Source organism: Hyalella azteca, unplaced genomic scaffold (assembly GCF_000764305.2).
Source record: "Hyalella azteca isolate HAZT.00-mixed unplaced genomic scaffold, Hazt_2.0.2 contig17967, whole genome shotgun sequence".
Classification (NCBI taxonomy): domain Eukaryota; kingdom Metazoa; phylum Arthropoda; class Malacostraca; order Amphipoda; family Hyalellidae; genus Hyalella; species Hyalella azteca.
In genome coordinates this window covers 440,241-464,431 of record NW_025947728.1, presented here as the reverse complement: position 1 = coordinate 464,431, position 24,191 = coordinate 440,241, and the positions used below count along the sequence as shown (strand labels likewise).

At 36.9% G+C, this 24,191-nt stretch overlaps 2 protein-coding genes across 2 annotated transcripts in view; one reads left to right on the top strand and one right to left on the bottom strand.

The window, feature by feature from the left end:
* LOC108673427 (inter-alpha-trypsin inhibitor heavy chain H3) overlaps window positions 1–21,414 on the bottom strand; it is a 66,238-nt gene extending 44,824 nt beyond the window's left edge. Inside the window, exon 1 of the mRNA XM_018161253.2 lies at window positions 20,774–21,414. The gene's annotated coding sequence lies outside the window, so the exon portion shown is untranslated. The remainder of the gene's footprint in view (window positions 1–20,773) is intronic.
* Window positions 21,415–22,043: 629 nt separating this feature from the next.
* LOC108673429 lies at window positions 22,044–23,945 on the top strand. The gene is made up of 2 exons (XM_018161257.2): window positions 22,044–22,806; window positions 23,081–23,945. Exons 1-2 carry the CDS (start codon window positions 22,623–22,625, stop codon window positions 23,515–23,517), a joined length of 621 nt encoding a protein of 206 aa, XP_018016746.1. The 5' UTR covers window positions 22,044–22,622; the 3' UTR covers window positions 23,518–23,945.
* Window positions 23,946–24,191: the final 246 nt, after the last annotated feature.

Below are 24,191 nucleotides of genomic sequence, written 5' to 3'. Positions count from 1 at the left end.
TACTTATATGACTCAAGTGCGAAAGCCTAATCTCAATTTTATTTATTGCTCAAATACGATTAAACTTTTCATATAGACTAGCAGGTAAAACTAGAGCTAAATGATATGGCATACGATGCTGTAGGTCCATTAGGTGAGGGTGTCAGCTAGAGAATTATTATGGTGATCAAATACTCTAAATAAGCATGGGAGTCACGACGAGCGTCCTGTAATGGGCAGCACTTAGGCAAGCGTTGTTCTACATACAACACCTCGGCGTCGATATAAAAGCTACCAGAGGGTATACATGCACGACCGGTTCCGATTCCTCCCACAAAGGCCATTATGAGCTCAGGAAATTGCATCGCGGCACTCCATTGGTTTACAAGACCATTTTCTGAAGTTTATAGCTCATGATAAGTCAAGTTGAGTACACGTGGGTACGTGTGACCATAAGTATAAAGCCTGTGAAAGATATTAGCCCGGGTATCGGTAGAAACATGCATCGGCCTTCAGTCGGCCACCGAAACCTTCATTGTAATAACTTATTAGGAATGAATGTTTGTATCTTCTCGAGCTAGCTGGTGGGTGGTCAATGGTATTTACAAAGCGAGTTTAGCAGAGATCTGTTGAGCTCATCTAGAACAATTGTTTGTATTCATTAACAGCAAGGTGATTAAGTATTTAGAAGAGTTTTTGACACTTATAACCATATCAAATGCAACTACAAGAACTAAAAGTTCTTACTTCATACAAATGAATTTGAACATAATCACAAATAAACATCAAATTGTATTCCTCTATTTCTTTAACCAACTTTGATAAAATTTGGCGTCATTGTTCAACAGAATCCACAGAAAATAACACAGAAACGCTTTTTATTTAGGGAAGAATAAATTTAACTACAATTCACCTCAACTAATTATAGCATACACACATTACACGTACAGCTCTATGTGTAATAGTTCAAAACTCAGCTCACGTCTCAACAGAACTCTTTACATATTATGTTCATGTATTGTTCAACGCTATTTTCGCGTTTGAATACATTTGTCGACTAAATAATATTGTTTTTTTTTGGTCACTTATGACATATGACAGAGACAATATAATCATCGTACATAGGTAAAAAAATTGAAGCGTATTATGACTAAAATTTCCTTCCATTTTTAATAGGCAGATTACAAGGTGTACAAACAGAACACAGCCGAATTAATGGGCCTTCACCCCCTTTAGTATTTGTCAAAATATTCTCCAAGCCTTGAGCATGAATTCACGTACCAGAAATTATGATTGTCTGGTTTTACTTTAACAAGAAATTGAAGGTTCAATAGTCCTGAGAATGCCTGCTTTCCCTTGGTAGCCACAACCAGCTCTCACTAACCGAGGTTCTATAAAGAACGGCCGACCTTTCATTCTCAAATCAGCTCAGATCTGATGACAAACTTAGCAGTTGAAGCACGACCTGCACACGAGGCCGATCGAATACCAACTTGAAGCGTTCATTGAGTCACACAAGCTGTCTGACGTGCACATTCGGAAGCTCTATAAGGTGACGCTATAAGTGGTCACATCACACAGAAGGATGTCGTTTATAAGCTAGGCATGACTAGCAACGCCGGGCTCAATTGATTTAAAATTCGCAACCACCTTAAGAGACATCGAGAGTACATAAGCCCAGATGGAGAACGGTCTCTTGTTCATAGATTCTGATGCGGAAGAGATAAGACGTCTCTTTGTCAGGCAGAGAGTTAAAAGCAGGCGAAAGGTGCAATGGAATTCGCGGAAGTTCATAAGCGTCGACATCAGAATATCAATGCTAGTCAATGTTTAGATTTCAGAAGTAGTATGGGACTTAACACCTGAGTGAACCACAGTTTCTCCGATCTAAAAAAACATCCAATTGAATTACCATACCTGAGGGCATAGATATTATTCAGATTTTTTAATAGACTGTCTTCAGCGCTGGAGACATTGCACAATTTCAGCTATGAAATTTATTTAATTTCAGTAAAAAACGATTTACCAATATAATCAATCTTAATTTAGTTTTGAGAGACTTATTTCGCTACACGAGACTAATTTCATTTCAAGTGAGTAATTTAAAAACAGGAGACCGATTTTATCGTCATGAACTTTCTGTAGATTATGAATACTAAATATATAACTGTTGTGTCATAAGACCATTATTTTGTTGAGGCTAATATTACGTATTTTCCATAATACGTGTTCCAATTAAGAGACGGTCTTGTTGAGATTGTTTATGTTACTTGAATAAGTGAATTACAGCCCTAATGCAAATTACCATTACGCTCTGACTCCCAAATTAAGAAAGTCAAAGCATCAAAATTCGACACTTTGTTACACGAGTTTCCATCTAATTACGACTTTCTTGTTAACTTTATCGCTCATTATAAACGACGTCCCTTCAGACCTGTCAGAGTTGGCCTCTCCATCACAACTCTTGAGAGCTAACCGCGTCCCGAGATTTAATAAAGTGACTCAGGCCTGCTGGAGATGGCACAAGCCTTGCCGCGCAGACTGCCACTGCGGCCCGGTATATGCAATAACGCAGGCACAACTGCGATGGGAAGTAACGCAGGCACAACTGCGGTAGGAAGTAACGCAGGCACAACTGCGGTAGGAAGTAACGCCGGCACAACTGCGGTAGGAAGTAACGCAGGCACAACTGCGATGGGAAGTAACGCAGGCACAACTGCGGTAGGAAGTAACGCAGGCACAACTGCGGTAGGAAGTAACGCCGGCACAACTGCGGTAGGAAGTAACGCAGGCACAACTGCGGTAGGAAGTAACGCAGGCACAACTGCAGTAGGAAGTAACGCCGGCACAAGTGCCATAGAAGCGTCTGGACTTTCCCAGCATCGATCACAAGTAGCTGGGGAATTTCAAACAAGGGAATTAAGGCAGTCTGGGCTTAATTGAGACGTAAAGAGGGATAATCAATTTAAGTGACGTAGAGTTGGAATATTCAATTTAAGTGACGTAGAGTTGGAATAATCAATTCAAGTGCCGTAGAGTTGGAATAATAAATTTTACTGACGTGGAGTAGGAATAATCAATTCAAGGGACGTAGAGTTCGAATAATCAATTCAAGTGCCGTAGAGTTGGAATAATAAATTTTACTGACGTGGAGTAGGAATAATCAATTCAAGGGACGTAGAGTTCGAATAATCAATTCAAGTGCCGTAGAGTTGGAATAATAAATTTTACTGACGTGGAGTAGGAATAATCAATTCAAGGGACGTAGAGTTCGAATAATCAATTCAAGTGACGTAGAGTTGGAATAATCAATTCAAGTAACGTAGAGTGAGATAACCAATTCGCAACTACAAAGCTCTGTTCATACGTTGAATTACACAATAGTGAAGAGTGGTAGCTACAAAAAATAAACGCTACGTGTTAAATTATTCGAATAATCTTCTTGCACTGAAATATTAAAAAACAAGTATTTATTACCAAGCAAATTATCATTATGATTTATGATTATTCTGAAGAATTACATGCATGTGCATGAACTATGAAATGTTCCAAAATAAAACTAATAATTCTAAATTCCATATATTGTTGTAGGCCAAGAACCATAATATACTGATGAGACAAAATAATTGTAATGAACGGACGCCTCAGAATTCATTTAAATTCTGCTATGTATTTTGAGCCTAGAGCTTCAAAATATTCAAAATTAAAACACATTATTATCGTGCCATATGAAATTAAATCACTTTTTAATAACATAAACTCAAACATTTTTAATGGTATACACAGCCATTTTAAAAATACAAGAGACGAATAAAAGCATTTCAAATCTTCATTATCAAAACACCTTCATTTCCGCGAGTTTTCATTCATTCATGCAGAAGCAGCCGAGAAAAGTCGCATTTCCAAGTCCGCATTAGAAGCTCATATACATGCAGAACCTCATAATTCACGGCGTCCGAAAAAGACGCGGATTCGCTTTTACGGCGCTTTAATGAGGAGGCTTAAGGGGAATATTCTGGCAGACCCAGGAATAAAAAATTGCTTCAGTCCACACATTGTTAAAGATCCCGAATAAAATCTAGTATTTTTGAAAATGGGTACAGTTATTGCGAAGACTTTTGGGAATAGAGCAGCTGCCCGTGTCATTTAGAGCGAGCGAAACAAGCCCAATTCTTCGTGAGCACGATGCTTAAAGTCCATTATTCACCTGACATTTGAACCATTGGCTACAGAAACTCAAAAAATACTAAATAATGATTTATCGCCCTAAAAATGTTGCCGTGAAAAATCATAAAAAAAAACTTAAAATATGACAGTGAATGCTGGATAATAATTGGTTCAGAATAGTGAAAGCCATTTTATGGTGACAGATTAAATACGGTTTTGCAAGAAGCGACTTGTGTGCCGCAGCACATAAAATGCGCTGTTTAGAAAAATATCATATCAGAAAAAATCTTTTCAGTTAGGTCTCCAAAATTTGTTCGAGTCATTGAATGTTTAAAGTTTGCGAAAAGTACACCACAGCAAATTAGTTGCTCGAGATGCAAAAACTTTTGCAGGTGCATGAATAGGAACTCCAAATGCAACTCCGCACACAACTTGGCAAACGCCAAATAAATTATGTCCCTATTTCGGAGAGTTTTCTTTTCGGCAAATAACTTTGCACGTAGAATAAATTTTAGGAGCGGGAGCGCTTCCTTGAACATTGCAAAGAATGCCGAGTTGCGGCTTTCAGGGATATTTCCGGCTATTGGGTGAGGTTCTACGTGACGTGATCTTGCGGTGAGAGCTGCAAAATATCGTGAGAAACTCTTCACAAAGACATGAAGTATGGACGCGGTACAAGAAATATAGCGAATTACGATTAGAAATGTTGTTGCTAAAGATACAAGACATGGATGTATAGTACCTATATATCGCTCACTCACATTGCTCGCTCACACTCGTTATATCCCACCTTATTGTTCACGAATTTAGATAAAGATTAACTTCTACAGTGAGTGATGTTAATTTTACACGTGAATGCGTTTTTTCAGGTCACTACCTCGAAAAATCAGACTAGAGCTTCCAATAAAACGTTCTACTGAGCATAAGCGATGAGGCCCGATTTTTTAACAAGAATTAATTGCTGCCTGCAAAATGTATGAAAAAAGATTATATTCTCAGGTGACGGAAAATCCATAAAGTAAACGCAGTAGATATTAGAATAGAATGGTTATAATATTATTCACGAACATGAAAACATATTTTCCAGGAATGCTATTTGCACCTGATATAACAAATGGATTTACCAATACAGTGCGTGTTGGTAAATCCATAGTATCGTATCTCACGAATAGTATTTCGAATCTGGAAAGACCAAGAAATCTTCAGGAAATAATTTTTCTGAGGAAGAAAGGGAGTTCGAAAATTCACAAGCTGTTCACTAAAGACGGCATCTTTTAATTGCAGGTAATTCTTTTTATAATTGTGATTATTGCTTCGTAATTATTGCGGAGAGATTCATTATTGAATGAAAATGAATTCATTATTGATACTACAGATTTCAAACCAAAATCTGGAAGCACTTATATGTAAATGAACTCCAAAACTGAGCAACGTTACTCTATCATACTGCATTATAGTTACCAAATTTCCACGCAGGTCCTATGAAAAGATTATATTAGCGCAAGTATTGGCACATTCAACGAATAGGCGCTGATTTCTTATTCATTCTTTCGTTTTGAATCTTTATGACGCACTCGGCAATCTTATAGCTGCTTCACAATGCTTTGCGATAATTTGAAACTGAGAAGAAAAACATAATCTGCGGTGATGTTTTAGTTGTATATAAAGGAACGTTAAAAAATAAAATTCATACTTTCAGCAGTGCAATTTTTCTCAGTGAGATGAGATTTTACTTCATCCGCTCCTGCTTTTGAGTTGATTTTTGAGACTCGCAGGCACTCGGGCCGACATTCCGCAGTTTAAAATTTGAGTTCTTAGTTACAAGGTCAATTCTCAGGAATTAAGGGCGGTTTATTTAGTGATCAGCATTCATTCGCGGGACCTAAATAACAATATGTTTTTTTATGTAAAGTATGAACATAATTTCTGAAAATCACGAGCATGGATCGCATGAGTTTTAATAATTCGCATTAGTATTTTTTTCCAACAAATAATTCTTACCGAGTTTTAATAACGCAAATGTTGGGATGTACACAAATCTATACAAACTTTTGTTTATGGCTTTTTAATGTTTGAATGTCAAACTCATCGCAAACCTGATAACTTGAAGTCAAGATCAAAATTAGAATTTACTGAAAACCTCTCACGTACTCTTCCCAACGCTTCTTGTACTCTTCCCAACGCCTCTCGTATTCTTCCTATCATCCTTCTTACTCTTCTCAACGTCTCACGTGCTCTTCTCAACGTCTCACGTCCCCTTCCCAACATCCATCGTATTCTTCCCAACGCACAATCGCAAGCTTCTCATAAAATCGCTTTGTACGTAAACAAAGTTCTTCTCTTCGGACAGAGTAGACGGAAGTGAGACCGCAAGATCCCTTACAAGGAACTGCTGCACCGGTTGCTTAATCCCTCATTGTAAATCGTCGACTGATTAAGGACGGCCAACATTGCCGGCCTGAGAGCCGTGGATAAAACTGCAAGTTTTTGAGCGAGTTCAACACGGAAACACTTGATGTTCTCATCTGCAGCAGCATTAGATGAGATGAATGTATGGGTGTCGAAAATGGGTTGGAATGGTACGGTCTGCAACGGTAACTTGGTCAGTACATGGAACGGCTTTAGACAAGTATTCATGTATCGCTATGATACTCTAGGAAAGACCAATTGAGAAACAGATGACACACTCAGAGATTTCTTCATAAATGTACAAATTTAATTAAAATTAAAACTGGGACGAAATTCGCCAGTTAATCATTACACTTGCTGTCAGAAGTGAGGTTAGGGAAATGGTAAACTAGAATAAGGCTCTAGTGACGATGTAGCAGATCGCCTTGACTCATTTATTAAAGACAAATAATTTTACGAAACAAGCACTGACGCTTCCTTGCCACATGATGGGGAAGATTGGAAAAATATCCAAAATTCGATTGAATTTAATAGTAAAATGCAAAGGAAATTACACAAAAATTCACCGTATCTTCTCAGAAAAAGATTAAACTAACGTTTTCTTGCTCATTTATCCTGTGAATATTAGTAAATTTCCCACTGTAGTTAACATGTCTGGACTGTATTAACTAACCCAGTATGTATATATGAAGACTAAATAGGCTAGACATGAGAATTTTATACAACATTATAATGAAGTGAATAGGAGCCACATTATAAAGTTAATGAAAACAATTTTGAAATGATGAACAAATAAGATTGACATTGTTAGTTAGGATCACAATTCTAAATTAATTAAGAAAACTGTCAGTTGTAGCAACTGAAATTTATGTGAAACCTTGTTTATAATTCAATTATTATTCGAACTTTAATACAAATAATTCACATTGGGACCTTGCCAAATTCCTTCTACATAATTAGTGACATGACTGAGATTTGAATAGAGACTTGAAATGATTATTATTTCTTGAAAAGAGTTAGTGAGAACAAATCGACTGTCGTTCAATTAAAAATTTAGGCAAACCATAATCTCTCTTTTAGCAAATAATCATAATCTAACAAATAAACAAAGATGTTTAAAAAATTTTCAACACTTCAATTGCTATCCCCTCAATATGCAGGGATTATTGCGCATATCAAATCCTGTACCGTACATAATTAACTTTATTTAAATAATGAAATTCAGTTAAATGCATTTTGAGCAAAATGAAAATAATTATAACGCGTGCCCATTGAAAAATCAATAAAATTCCTCTTAAAATAGTGGGAAAAGGAATCCAATTAGTAGCGGGAATCCTGCTCAACTGAAGAAATTGCATTGAGAACAACGGACCTCGTTGATATCGATTATTCATTCAGTTGACTATCTGAAAGTTGAATCTCTTGATAACATGCATAAACTCCAAAGGTCCTAAGCCCAAAACTTTTATGAAAACTGATGCTGACTTTTTTTGAAAATTGTAGTACTTAAAACGTTCTTTTTTCACTCTTAGGCAATATTTCATACCAATGTCGATTGTAATTATATTTAGAATTTTTCGAATAACACGAGTAAAATAAGTTAACAAATATTATAGAATGATCTGATTAATTGCATGTGTCCTCTCATATATAGATTGAATATTCAAGCGACATTTGCACCACGAGTTGTGGGAACAAGCGCTTGAAAGCTGTGAGAATCCTGCAATATTTCGCTTACAAGCATCGGTCGAGGGTAGCACTGAAAATGTGGACGAGGACGTGGAGTCTAAAATGAATCCTAAAATCCCAGGAACGGCTGGCTCTGCTTAATCAGGAACCTTAATTGGAACAAAACGACACGATCTAAAATTATGGTAGAGTTAATTTTTTTCCGGTTTATAAGTTTTGTAAAATTACATTTTATGTAAAATGATATAAATATAAATTACATTTTACAATCATTCACATAGCGTTCATTCCTTTCTGTGTCTTATCCAAGAAGAAATTCATTTTAGACAGGACCTGGGAAACAATAAAGTTAAATGACGTACTACACAATTGCCTCAAACAAGCATAATTATGTTACGGCAACAATAAGGGTTGATTTATAGAGCAAATATCAGCAAATTTCTATCTAAATGTCACCATGTGATTTTCTCTAGTAATGAAAGCTACTCTATAAAATACTCATAACAGCGATTGACTGAATAAGATCAACACTCTGTCTTCACTTAAAATAATTAGGCAATCATGAACAAACGCAATAGTTTTCAAATCATCAAGTTTACGAAATCACGACACAAGCACGAGCGGATGACGTCAGCGTATTTGCATGAAAAGTAACCTCCCTGCCAGAGATGAATATAATTAAACAATGCCACCCACCAGCAGTCCTGGCAGTTTGATCTCGCACAGACGGAATTACAAATTACTTAGAGAATAATCTGCGTCTAATTCTGAATTCATCACTGTTAATCGTAAGAATAATCGTAAGTAAGAATAGAATCGTATTGTTAATCGTAAGTAAGAATAGAATTCGCAATTTGCACAGTCAATTGTGTCTTCAATTCTATATCATTGGATTCACCTCATGCATGGCCAACAATGTTTAGCTCAGACAACTAATAACCGTCAATAAAACCAGGCAAGCAATACGACATTGAATGTTCTATTTATAGCCTATAACTTTTTGAACGTTACGCACGTAACGCTCGCACGATCGTAATTCATTCAAAGCTTCTGATTAGAAATACCTGATGAAAAATATCCCAGAGAACAGTCAATGTTGAGTAAAAATAACGCAACTTTTAAATAAAAGTTGCCTCAATGATGAGATTTTCAAAATTAAATTTGGCGAGGTCTTGATCGGAGCGGACAAGCTGTCACGGTAAAGCCGCTTACTCGCCTACTTTAGAAAGCAAATGCGCTTTGCATCTTGAAGAATTTAAAGAACGGGAAGCACTTCAAGCAGGGTTATCCTTAGCGACATCGTCAACGCAGGTCCTTAAATTGAATTTGGAGGATTAACGCGAACTGAATCAACTGAATTATTACGACTTGAAGCTATAGTTACGGAACAACAATTGTCTCATAAAATTTAGACGATGAGATGCTTAGTAGAAAACTTCAAACATGACTAATCTAAATTTATTGCAACAATACACACAAATCTGAATGAATCTTAAAAATGTGCGCCCAAATTACGAAAAAAATTGAGATTTGTTTGCATTGTGGTGTCGGTTGTTAGCAATATTCGGTGCGGCAGTATAAGTATTAGACAATTAACAATGGTTTTAATGAGTGCTTTTATTATTATCATGATAATTATTTCAATACTGAACTGTGTAGGAAACTTTTCAATTCAAAAGTGACCAAAAGTCCGATTTTGAATATAATAGGAAAAGATAAGAACTGTCTTCACGATAATAGTAAATCAGAGAATTTTGTTCAGCCACCTATTAAGGAAGGGAAGGTTCTGCTGAACAGCGGATATCTATCTCTAAAATCCTTTAAAGTAATGTAGAGATTATATTTCTTTATATATATGTCCGTTAAACTCAACCTCTGATTTATGCTCTAAATAAATACACATATACTATATATGATCATGTTCTTCTAATTTTTATTAAAAAAGATCAATTCGTATGTCCATTTAAAATTTTACGTCATTTCTATGACTTTTAAAGTCGTTTTTATAGGAATAATTACAAAATAGTTCATTCGGTAAATGCTACCTTCGTTCAATACTACAGCGATTGCCTTCAGCAGATCTTATAACTAACTGACAATTTATCCTTTTTGATCATTTGATTGCGAGTGAACCCTGCAAATCCCAGCAATGATTGTTCCCTTCATGTTCCAGAGTTACAAATAATCTATCCACATTTTACACTGATTTATATATACAGGGTGCGGCGCGGGAACTTACTTATTTGAATTGCGCGCCACGTGGCGGCCATTAGTCCTAGGAAGGTGGCGCCATGCGCAATATGGTGCGCGGGCTATGAAGTTTTTCGTCCACTCAGTTCAGTTGCGACCATGCAGTGGTCGAGAGAGGAGCGCGCGTTCTACAGCATGGAGGTCACCTACAAGATGTAATATTCAAGAATTAAACTTGTAAGTAAACCCAACGAAACTTTAAATGTAGCTCTTTGTAAAAAAGAAAGAATTAAAACGCTATCTTTAATACTTTTTACTTTGTGATTTTTTTAAAAGAGTAAGTTCCCACGCCGCACCCTGTACATGAAACGATGAAACGCTTTCTGCACAAAAAGTATTCTATATATTGTGTCGAGTTGTAAATCGATTTCAACTCGAATTCAAATTGATTCCAAAGTTTTTCATATTAATTTTCGCAAGTCAGTTCGTAACGCTGCAGGCGACCTTCGCTATTGCATAATATCAATTAATATCGCTCTGCATTCACTCGAGGATGGAGCTTTGCAGAAATATTTCGTTCGTCTGCTGTGCTACTGACTATGAAGCTGGTAGTAATTGTAGCATTATAGCAACTCCATCACTTTATATACAATTAGACAATCAATTGGACGAACTAATCTCAGTTAGTATTAGAACCATCATATATATATAAATGAATTCTAGACAAATATTTCGTCTAGTTGACGTATGACTGTTTATTTCTTTTGACCAATCGAAGGCTTCTCGAGGTGGATGGACATTTTCAATTTTATAGCCAACCATGCCGCACTCAGCCTCTCGGTCAACTTTGAATTGGTAATTCAAATGTTTGAATGCTTCTGAGGCATATATGCCAGGAGGAAATAATATATAATGCATTTTGTGCTCGAACTTCAGAGCTTTGCCGTAAATTATAGGTCTCCGTAGCACAGTTCGGCACCTACATATGAAACAAAATCCTGCCGTCCTGACTACGTAATTGACATCGTCACCCCGACTTATGGGTGCAGCTGTTTGGCTTGGCAGCAAAATACGAGACATCCGTAAACTGAGCCCACTTCCAAACACCAAGTAAATTTGATAATAAAACTTAATTATGAGAGTTCACCTGCGTCTTTCTTTCATGCAGGTCCCATAGCCGTCTTCTTTATAGATGTTCATCGAAGGGTGGAACGACCGAACCGTCCACCATATCTTTTAGAGGGTTTACATTTGCATTAATTAATCGTGGGTGCTAGCTAGCTTTATCGTTATGCTCTCAACGAACGCAGGCGCGGTGTTTGTTTCATGCTCGAGCTTTGGCAAGTTTTGGTGCAATCAAGACAGGTTATAAGCGCCTTATGGTGCATGCCCAATGGCACGTTATGCATAACGTGGAATTATCCCTCACCTTCTAAGGGTTTATTGACAGACGGGCAGACGATCTCCGCCAAAACAAAGAGTCGCTCACAGGGATCGTCGCGCCGACGGCGGCGGAATAAATCCTAGCTTACGTCGGCCGGAATTTAGGGTTAGTTTATTAGTCTGCATTGCGATGGTGGGTAGTGATTTTCAGACTATGATTAAACAAATAAAGGATGAAAAGTTTAAGAAGAATTGATTAGCGAACATATAAGAAAATTAGATCACAGATAAGATATGAGGGCATGAATTTTATTATTGAATAAATAGTAGGAGGCCATGGCATGGATGTTTTAAAAATACCATATATTCAAATTGAAATATAAATATTTGACAGACCAGGTTCTGCATTTATAATTGCTCACATCTTTAATACTGAAAGAATGTGCAATTATAAATGTAAGAGACTAAATATTCAGCAAACTTCCTTTTACATTCACTTGCTACTGAAACTAATTTCATTATTGTAGAATCACAAGATTTTTCACTCTAATGTTCAATGTAAAACATTAGGTACAACATTTAATATGTATGTCCACATTAAATGCGCACAAAACTAAAGCTGAACCAATGTTTTCATAAGCTTAGTATGTAAGGTATAATTAAGCCATCGCTGATCCTAATTCGGCTTCGTAAATTGTCACTTATTATTAAAGCGACAATAAATTTAGAGGAGGATTTCTTCATTATGCAGATCACATCAAGACCAATTATTTTTTATTTCGCTCACAGACGCTTGAGCTATTAAATTCCACGCATAAATCGGGCATAAATTAAGAAGGCTTAAATACTCATTATAACAATTAATGTTCTTCAGTCGTGCGTATTTTGCGAGAGAAAAGATTGCATTTGTTCTCGTTCTGTAATTGCGCCGATTCTTTTCAAATGGTAACAATGCAGATAGTAAATTCTTGACAGGACACAAGTTTAAACTCATATTCAGGTTCTGAATGCCTAAATTGTGAAGTGACATTCGAAAAATATTAGGAGAGGAAACGCTATAGCATCTCGTCCAACGCAAATGATCCAGAATCCTTCTTACAATTTATTTTTAAAAAATACTAGTCCTGAAGCGCGTGGTTCTGCTCGACGCGGTAATACGTACATTCGCAAGCTAATTGGCTGGTGGTTCTAATTAGAAGAAGCCACAAATTTGGTTTTCCGAATAGGACTTACAATGCTACAGTGACCAGGGCCAGACAACGCATGCAAAGCAGGTCACAATTATTTCAAGTCAGTGTAGCGACAGCTAATTGAGTTCGCAACAAATGGACCTCGATAGCTTGTTCGTCCGCTCCCAGATAACTTTATTGATATGTAAAGAATTTAGGCAACACAATTAACGGTGTTCAATGTTCATACATTTGCCCTCATGGACTAGAAGGTTTATTGCTTTTGCATTTTTCTGCCGCTAATTTTATCAATTTAATTTTTGAGTATATAGATGCCTTGATGGTAAATCACTTATCAATCAAAATATAGTGCTTAGACTAAACAAATACAGGTTTTACAAGTGGGTAATATTTAATTAGCATGAACAATTTTTAACAAATAAGATCGGCAGCTTTTGTATGACATTTGATTTTCATGACGCGTGACTTGTTTGAAACCACTTAGCAGTTTGAACATGGCCGAATGGTTCCCTGTTTTAGGCAGCAGACTATTTTGATTTCAAGGAAATTCTGCCTGAGCCATGATTCTCATTTAATTATGGCTCTGAAACGCAGTGAGCTGTCATTAAACCTTTTAACTATGCGGGCTCCATCGAACAACCGAAATTATTGGCGTCATAAAGATTTTAGGTAATACAAATTAAATAAGGAGCGCAATACAAAGCTCTTTTTTTACACTGCACTTTATCTTGGAACAGTGTTAGCTAAAGAGACCAGAGCTCTTTAATCTATGTGAATGATTGTTGAAGTTGTGTTGTGATGTTTTCATCGTCATTCAGTTATTATAAAGAAATAATTTGGACTAATGTGGTGCGATAATTTTAATTTTTTCCGTGTCACGAAATTGTTCGATTTTCAATGTAAATAATATACTTATGAAAAAAATTTAGACGTTTTGTACGATGAATATGATGCCATCGTGGACAATTTCAGAGGTTTTTGATGAAATAAAAACATATAACAATATTGCTTGAGAATTTCGCCCTGTTCCTTGAAAAAAAGTTCGGCAAATTAGAATAAGAAAGAAGCAAAATAAATGCCGTGATTGGGAATACAAGTGATCTCATCAGTAAAACTTGTCGCGGATCTGTTACTTTTTCTAGAGCCAGCGTCCGTGGGTTGTGGGGTACGACTTATCGCTTTATATAGCGAAGCGGCTAATAATAACTCGGCTAATTTCTTGTCACTGCAATAATTATAATGAGAGAGTTTTGGCTTTACAAATGCGTAGACAACTCTGCTAATTTCTTGTCACTGCAATAATTATAATGATAGTTTTTTTGGCTTTAATATTGCGTAGACAAAACTGCTAATTTCTTGTCACTGCAATAATTATAATGAGAGAGTTTATGCATTGACAACTCAGCTAATTTCTTGTCACTGCAATAATTATATTGAGAAAGTTTTGGCATCACTATTGCGTAGACAACGCTGCTAATTTCTTATCATTTCATAAATAAATTGTATTAAGAGAGACGCAGCGACAAAATTTTGAATTCTAGGTTGAACGTGACGAGCTACCTGAAAACCTAGAATTTAGTTAGACGTATTTTTTAGGATCTTTTTGACAATACGGTATGGAAGATACGATGCGAGTATTTCGTATGATTCAATATATAGCATGAAGAATACCGAATATAAATAAACATCATGTTATGAGGCATATACATTTGGAGTGTTTAATTGTAACAGTTGCTGTACAAAATTTCGCAGCTATATATGATGAGTAATAAATTCCGAATAGACTGGAAAATGGTAGAGTTTTTTTTATAGATTTTCCTGCTTATTGCCTGTAAAATATACACTATCAAATTGACTTCTCGTCCAATACACGCGAGCAGCAAGGCAGAACACACGACAAATATTGATAATGGACACACGAGGGATTGCGGGCGTACAGATTTGTATACTCGCAATCTAAAGCAACGGCAGTTCAGACAAGACCCACTGGTGCCCACGCACCAAATCCGTCAGTTCCACGGTAAACTTGAATTCGGAGCGCCCGTCCGTCTCCCAATTAACAGCAAGGAAATTGAATTACTTAATTGACATCGCGAGTGCAACCTCCCACAATGCACTGCATTGGATATCTGTCACTCGTACTGATATCGAAATGCATTTGTGAAAGGCGGGTAATTTTGAGGTTTAAATTGTAATACCCTTATTTCAGAGCTGAAATATATTTACAGCACTTATATATTTTAGTTACTCACCGAGTTAGTAAACTTTTCAATCTGTAACCCGAAAGCCTCGTAAATAGTAGGATGCAAGGAACCAAAGTAATTTTGGTTAGTTGAGCTATTCCCTTTACTGATTAGTAGAATTTTGCCCAGCGATTGTGACATGAAGTCTTCAAATAACGTATAGCGCAAATTACATGTACTGAATCTGCATTTCCAAAACACTTTTCTTGTAAAATTTTAGTCAGACTCAAGTTCATGTTAAAGAAATTAATGCAAAAAAATGAAGTCATCATGTGGACGTGAAATAAAAAATAAAACCTCGAAAATATAAATACAGCCTCATGTCCGGATCTGCCTTGAATTAGTCATAAATGGACTTATTATCAGCAGATCACAACATTGCATGAATTTAATGTCACTGAATTTTCTGCATTTCATGAAACTTGCACTTAATTGGGTGGTTAATTTCGTGCACATTTGAAGTTACATCACATTAATTTATATTCTAAAGTATCTTCTCAATGATATCAAGCGACACAATTGATAGGGTTTCAAATAATGAGCGAAATTAGAATCAAGGTTGTCAGATATAAAGTTCGGCGCAGCAAACGAAATGCGTCAGAATTAGCGCCCAAAAAACTCTGGGGAAACCAATGCCTGGAAGTGCAGAGACAATTATTGGCCTTGTACAGCCTCGGCCTAATCCTGAAACGTGAGTTGGCAGCCAATCGCTTGACAATAACAGGCTCAAAATTGGCGCTGAAATGCGGCGAAATCTCTTGTGTGCTTCATAGAACCGAGTCTCGACTTTCCGCCTCGGGGACAAATTCGATCGCGGTTGTACAGGGTGTTTCAGAATTAAGTAACCCTTTTAATTTGTTAATAAATAAAAAACTAAGAACGTTATGAAGTTGAAACTTGTTTTATTTAAAAGAAGAACATTTTCATGGTAATATTGTATCATAGTTACGTCATTATCCTGTATAGCTTGCTAAATTTGTGTTTAATTATCAAGCCTTAAATTTTCATCATGATTCGCTACAGCAAAGAAGAAAGAACGAAAATTCTGCAAACCTACATCAGGACGATGTCAATAACAGAAGTTCAACGCGATTACAGGATCCATTTCAAAACAAGAATCAGTCCTTCAAAAAAAACAATTAAATCTCTTTATCGAAAATTTGCGGATACCGGGAAATTACTAATGAAGGTTATGAAAGCAACGAAGAGAAGAGCCCTATTTTGTCAAAACAATTGTGGTGGGCATTTAAAATATATTATATTTAAAAACTAGGACACAATATTACCATAAAAATGTTCTTCTTTTAAATAAAACAGGTTTCAACTTCATAACGTTCTTAGTTTTTTATTTATGAACAAATTAAAAGGGTTACTTGATTCTGAAACACCCTGTAGAACCAGCACAACCTACACTCTGAAAAATTAATCGGTAATATTATGCAAATACTGACATACTTTCCGCATATATCACTGAAACGTTATCTTTGAAGGGAAAAACTGGGTCAGGATGGAACACATATAGGCAAGAAGCGCATCGCAATTTGGGCAAGGTCTTAATTTCTTTGATTGCACGTTTCCCAGTGCAAGCGGCTTCGAGGAAAAATGACCTACAGTCGGCAGCGCAGTAGAATCACAGTCGACGAGAAGTGAACCAAGTCTTGAGCAACGCCTCTTCTACTGACGTTGATGTCATTGCCAAACATTTTTCCTTATAACTCATAAATAATACTCGTGCTATATTGAAGGATCTTCGCTCAGACTTATTTTAAATGAGATTTACTTTTATTCTGAGACTTCAACTGTTTCTTGTGACTTCTTCTTTAAAAGTTTGCCTTAACTTCAGACTTCTTCAAAAATATTCATTTCGGTTGACGGTATTAGACTTTTTAATATAATGCTAAATAATCAGAATAGATATAAGGAAGCATTGATCTTGGAACTAGACTCCAGTCTTTGGTAATTTTTCAATTCGAGACGAGACGAGACAACAGGTAATAATAAATAAATAAGCAAGCTATTAAATCAAACAAATTTCTTGGAGGGATCACACGCTCTTACGAGTTCCTAGATGCGGAAGCGATGATGCAGTTGTTTGTTGCTGTCGTGCGTCCGAACCTAGAGTTTGCAAACGCATTGCGGTTACCCAGACTTGAAAAGGACAAAAATTTAATAGAGAGTGTTCAAAGACGTGCAACAAGGATAATTCCAGGCTTGAAGGGCAAATCCTATGAAGAAAGATTGAAGATTACGAAGCTTCCAATTAAGCCTCTGTTATCGACGTTTGCGTGGGGACCTCATTGAAGTATACAAGTACTCTCATGGTTTATACAAGGCCCTAGAAGGATTACTAGAATTTGAAACAAGAACCAACACAGGGGTCACGGCTATAGACTAAAACAACTGCGTTACAATACATCCACGCGACAACATTTCTTCTCGCTTCGAACCACCGACATGTGGAACAGCCTCCCCGATTACATCGTTGACGCTCCGAGTAGAAACGCGTTCAAGAACAGACTAGATAAAGCTACGGAAAAAAATATTTGCCGACTTGAAATGCCTAGCATCATATCTAACCCGGTTTAATTAAGTCTAGTAGCCATTTAAAACTATCGTCAGTTTAGAAAAGATCCAGTAGAAGGACATGATTTTAGATCTCCTACATGTGGACAAGCCACAAAAAGTACAAGAATCGGCGACAGGCCACATCAGGTCTACTCTTTAGCGCCGACATCACTATATGTTATGTTATGTTATTTATGTTATGTTATGCTATGTTATGTTATGTTATATTATGTTATGTTATGATAACAGGATTTGTCGCAATTAGCGATAAAAAGCAGAACGATTTCCAGCACTCCATGGGAATTCCGGGACAATTCCGGGATGAGACGTCCCGGTTAAAATAGGAGTTTTAAAATTTCCAGGAATCTAGCGAGACATAAGGAGATACACACTACTTAATCTAGACACTAGTTAATTCTTAATTTGTAATTAGAATAGTAAATTGTTTCATATATTATCTGATCAACATTTTGTCTTACAACGTTTCAGGTATATTACTATGTAAAATGACATCGCTAATACCCATCTAGCAAATTTGAAGGGCCAGAGTGAGATAATTGTTACAAATGCGCAGCGGGAAGAATTATTACAGATCTCTACGTCATTTCGTTTTCGATTATAATGAAAAGTAAAAAAAAATTCACGCAACTGATAGGCTCACAAGTCCGTCAGTTCTGAACGGATCTACATGAGATTTAAAACATTTAATTAATAACCAGACTCGGCGGTAGGAATCGACGCAAATTTTTGCGTTGCAACTTAAACTAAGGTCAGTAATAATCGTCATTAGTTACTAGGCTAGTGGCCTTGTGTATTGCATATGTTATAGGGGTTAATAGCGAGTAGCGGCCAGTAGCTCTGCCCGTTGTTAGCCAACTTCGAGCCAACAAGTTTTTACAAGATATATGCCAGGGAGACAATAATGCTTATTTTCAACAATCTATGGTGTAAAATTAAATGTCCGAGAGGTCATACGAGCAAGCTCAGAGAGCGATAGGTTGTACGTTTTCCCCTTGGTTGGGACCAATTACTCTCATCAGCGGTAGCCTACAAATGGTGATGGCATTGCTTTGCTTGGGCGTAAGCTTTGTCTTTGGTTAACCGGCATAAAAACTTACGATGTATGCATCTATTATTCTCATGTAAGTATTGACTTTTAAAATTGAATGAAGCCTCATCTTCATTGTAGATGTTCATTCGTCATTCGTTCATTTAGACCGGCATTATATTTCTAAAGCCTTTGAGCTAAGCAGCTTCGGCACGGAAAAGGTGTCTACCTATGCCCGGTCTGTGGCCATCATTGAACTTGTAAATATCGCCTTGTAAATATCGTCTGAACTTGTAAATATCTTTGTTGAACTTGTAAATATATATAAAAGTTTGTGATGACTTTTGGCGTGGTTAATACTTCGGCCTTCATGGGTCTCGCCTGTTCTTTGCTCCTCAAAATAATTCCAGTTACCACTTCTGATTCGTGGAATCTTGAAGGGCTTGAGAAAGCCCTTCCGCATTATTCTAAGCGGCTGAGCGATCGACACTGCGTCACCGACTCTAAACACTGCGTCACCGACGATGATATCAATCATATCACTAAAGCGTGATGAACTCGTATGTTTATCGTGGCGCGTGATTAAAAGCTCAACAAAAACATCATTCCCTAAATGTTCAGTCATACATCGGCAAGTCTGCCCTCTAATTTATAAGCCAAATTAGTTTCGCAGCCAAATGTAACCGAATCTGCCCATCAAAAATCATGAGTTAACTTGACATTGCTAAACCGCGCATTCGGAATGTTCAGTTTTTTTGTTCGTATAGGAAGGAATATCTTGTTTTGCCTTGAATATGTAAGACACGTTACGGCTCGTTTTGTGTCTCTCTACCTAAAATCTTTTAATAATTATCGGGACACAAGTTCTGAAGTCTGGGATACAAGTCTTGTCCCGATTCATACGCTAATTCTGGGACAAATTTTATTCTCTGTCCCGTTATTTTTTTCCCGGTAATTTCTCATCTCTCCCGGTTGTCTTGGTTCATTTCGAGAAAATTATTCTGTGAAACGGGAGTCTGGTTGGAACAATTCTTTCAAAAGCCGGAACATGTTGCTTATATATTTTTCCAAAACTTGTTTGGTGCCGCCGGTTTTCAATAAACTTCACATTTGTGTTTGAAATAGTAATAAGAATACCTTAGAGCAAGAAATCCAACTTGGCTCTCTTCAGTGCGTGAACAGTGAGAAAGCTTCTACACACTCACAGCCCATCATGAAATTTTTCATGTCAGGATGCTTCGGCCAAGAGGGCGCACCAATAAAGAAGTCATAACAATTGTTTCTGATGACACACGAGGTTACATTCGCCCCGCAATCTTAACGGGAATCACTAGTAATTATAGATTTTGAAGTATCAATGGAAAATGTTCATGAATATTTAAAAGCCAATTGTTGATTAGCAAAAAAAAAGATGTAATGAATCACATGCCAGAAAAACACGGAAACCATATTTTTCAAATCTTAACTTGATTTATTTTAATACTTGACGCTGCAAGATATCGATCATCTATTAATTTTGCCCTAAAAAAGAACCGTGGGCAGATTTATTATAATTCATGCTGCCGCTAAAGAACAAAATCAACGAAATAGAATCAAGTAAGTGTCGGTTAATAGACACAAAAAAGATAACTCAGTACTCACTGCAGTGAGTGACAGAGAGCGCATTTTCTCGTCGACGAAAACGTGAAGTCAAGACAGACAGACGGACGGACAGACGGACATGGCGAGCACAATACTGAATTTTTCTATAAATGAGAAAATGTGCTAAAAACAGATAGTAGCAGAAAAGGTATTATGCGAATTACACATAACTAGCAAACAGTGCTATTCAATCATGGAGAAGAATTTTATTGTGATAATCATTCTATACTACATGAAAACAATTCCTATAAATTATACAGGTTACTAACCTCAGTAGCACGAAGCATTGAAAAGCCGCATAGTGAAAGAGTCCATTCTTCCGTACGTTCTTCTATCCAGTTTATTGTCAAATAATATTCTAGTGGAGCTAAATGATTGATGGTTTGAACTTATCACCTTAAACCGAAAGTCACGAAGATGTCAAAACTTTCACTTCAAAATTGTTTTTCAAACAGGTTCAAGTCGAAAACCAAGTATTTATTTTGCACTGGAAGTTTTCAATCCGGAAATAGTATAAATATTTGAAAACAAGGTTAACAAGCTATTCACGTGTTCAGTTCATTAAAAGTCCAACACACCAATACCTTTAGAAATTTTCTAAGATACGTAATATGTATAGTTTTAAAAAGATAGAAATTTTCACAGAAATGGTTCGATTTTTCAGCATTTAGTTTACACAATCTGTTCCATTTATAATAACCAGCGCATGTTAATTAACTTGCTAATAAACTTTTCAGCAACAGCGCATAGAAACTCTCTAACTACAGCTCATCATTTGACGATGCTAGGTTCACAACTCATTTAAATCTTAAAATTTTCTATTTCCTTGAACGAATTTCAAAACTTCGCGGGTCGGTTTCAGATTTAGTGGATGAAACTGGGAAAGACACACACAACCTTCTTTCCTCAGTGCCGACGCAGGACTGAGACTCCTAAGTCGAAGGGAGTCCTGAGAGACTCTGTACTCTGACGCGCACACTCGGCTTGGTGTGCGGTGCTCAATGGCGACGTCATCTGCCAGACAAACTGGATCATTGATACCCTTGCATTTGCACTTTGTTGAGGAATACCTAAAAAGTATTTAAAATAATTAATATGAGATAATTTTGACCGATGAATGGTCGAATGAAAACGTTTTTGAAATTTATAAATCAATATACGATTTAATTTTCGCTGTTGATATTGTGTCGTAGCCATTTCCTGTAGGAGAAAGCGCAGTTTTAAATGGAAATCACTTCAATATGGAGGACATTCAATAAATGTTAGGTCAATTCATTAATTTTAAACGGAAATAATGCTAGCCTTCTGCCACCTTTCATAAACCCGAAATCCTCGAAAAATAAAACTAAAAAAGTTACACAAAATTATGGCTACAAAAAAACTAAATTACGAAAAATTTCATTCGTCTCGCGCGACGCCACAAGGACATGATTGCAATGGAATGGCATTGACAAAGACTTACGGAAGAGTATCGCCGACACGAACCTTACTGAGTAGTGTTCAGTTACGGTGCCCATTGCCGATTTACTGCGCGTTAATTGGGACACTGTGCAGGTCAACTGGTATCGCGCCTAGTCGAATGTAAGGGAGAGCTGTGAATTCGATAGATCTATTATTTAGTGATAACCTTGTCATGGGTGAAATAAATTGTTGGCGTTAGATCTAGTGCGTATTAAGAAATCGTTCATATGTTGACGGATTCAACTGTTGAGATGGGTAGTACTGAAGGAGTTGCCTGGTAATAGATGTTTATATCGGTGTAAGATAGCCTATTACAGCAAATTTTTCACAGACAAGGTGAAAATATTTATTTGCGTAAGGCGCCGATCAGGCTAATATTCGATTGGCAGTCAGGCCGTCCAGGTTTGGCTATACTAATAGCTCCACATGCAGTCGACACCTGGATAAAAAGCGTTGTAGTTCACCGAAATATTAAAATGCAGAGGCCTGCGTCCTTCTCAATACAAATATAATGATCGTATACTATTTAAACGAATATGTGCTGTATTCTTCAGAGTTGTAATAATCATATCTTGATAATTTGTGAACTTTCATTTTGTCTTTTCAAGTTGCCCCCTCCGTACGGGGATATTTAATATTTGTGCAAGATTGTCTACAATGGAATACAATGCTCGTGAACCAGCTTCGAGAACCTCCGAGTACGGATTTAGAGAGTCTGCTTGGGCGGCGGAAGACGAGAGGGACTGCCGGACGTGTGATATTTTGCTTGTGATTTTACTCTTCTCGCTGGTTGGGACGATCGGCCTGGGGCTGATATTCTACATCTTCGGTACCTTCGCTGGTAAGACTGATTTGCAATAGCATCAGAATCTCATTAATATAATCACAATACGCGTACACGTTTTTAAAATAATCTTATCGTATCACATTAATAGTTCTAAGAAACTAGTGCGGTGCTATTTCTACAAGACTCCTGAATCATTTCAGGAACTAATTGCAGTGCATGCACGGACAGTTAGTTCATCAGATGAAACTAGTTTGATAGGTTGATATTTGTACATCTATTGTCTAAACCTTTTCAGCATGCCGAAATAACTTGACTATATATTTTCCAGACATGAACGAAATGGCAAGATTTCGTCTATCATTCATGATGAACTGCGTTTTGATTATCATCGGAATCCAGTTCATGTTCAGTATAGTTGGACTAATAATCCTTCTACTTGCAAGAATCCTGAAGCGCGACCAGAAGCAAAAGTTTCGTTCAGAAAATATTCGGCACACCCTACCAAGAGTAGCGACAACTTCGACGCTATGTTCTGAATGCCAATGCACACAAACTCATGAAGTGCGTAATTTTCCTAAGATTTCTCAGATTGATCTGGAGGCAACTGCCAGAAGTCCTGATATTCGGATAGTGTACCTCAAGGAAGATTGCACCCAAACTGCATCTGAACCTGACGACGAACTGCCGGAACTTGCGACGGTTGATACAGAATTAGCAGTTAACAGCAGCGCGCCAGAGGAGATTGTTCCTTCTGAATTAGTGTAACTTGCAGGTCCTTGATTATGAACCTCTATTCATTTTAACTAGAATGTTAAGAAATTCCCTCTGTAATTTCTTGAACTGTAGGAGCAGTTACCGTTATCGTGTGAAGTTCATCAATCATCAACTCTAACATATTTGGCGGTAACTGTTTAGTACAATTCCCACAAGTCTCTTTTCCGTCAAAACGCGTCGAAATGGGTATGACTACCTTACGGCCTCAATCTTAATTGGAAAATATTAGTAAAGGTTGTGATATCTTCTGAAGAATTTTAAATTTAGGTTATGCATTTATTTGTGATTAAAGTAGATATTTTTAACCGTTTTTAGACTATCATTCAATAGTTGCCCTCGAGGAGGGTTTTTAATTGTAATTTGAACAAGCGCACCTGTGCTCTGATGCCATGAATTGTGCTTAATAATTTTATTAGTAATCGTGTGATGATTAATCCTACATCAGTTTTGTGCTGTGCACGTGTATCTCCTAAAATACCGAGATGTTCACCGGCTGAAGAAAATAAAGCCGCAATTAGCCGAAGTAAATAAGTTGCATGCCGGAAGAATAGCAAGATTATGATAATGGTTCACTGGCAGCAATGTATTGGCACTGACCATGCATCGAATGGAATAAATCTGGTAGATTTGGCGTACAATGAATTTTCTCTAGAAGGCAATTCATG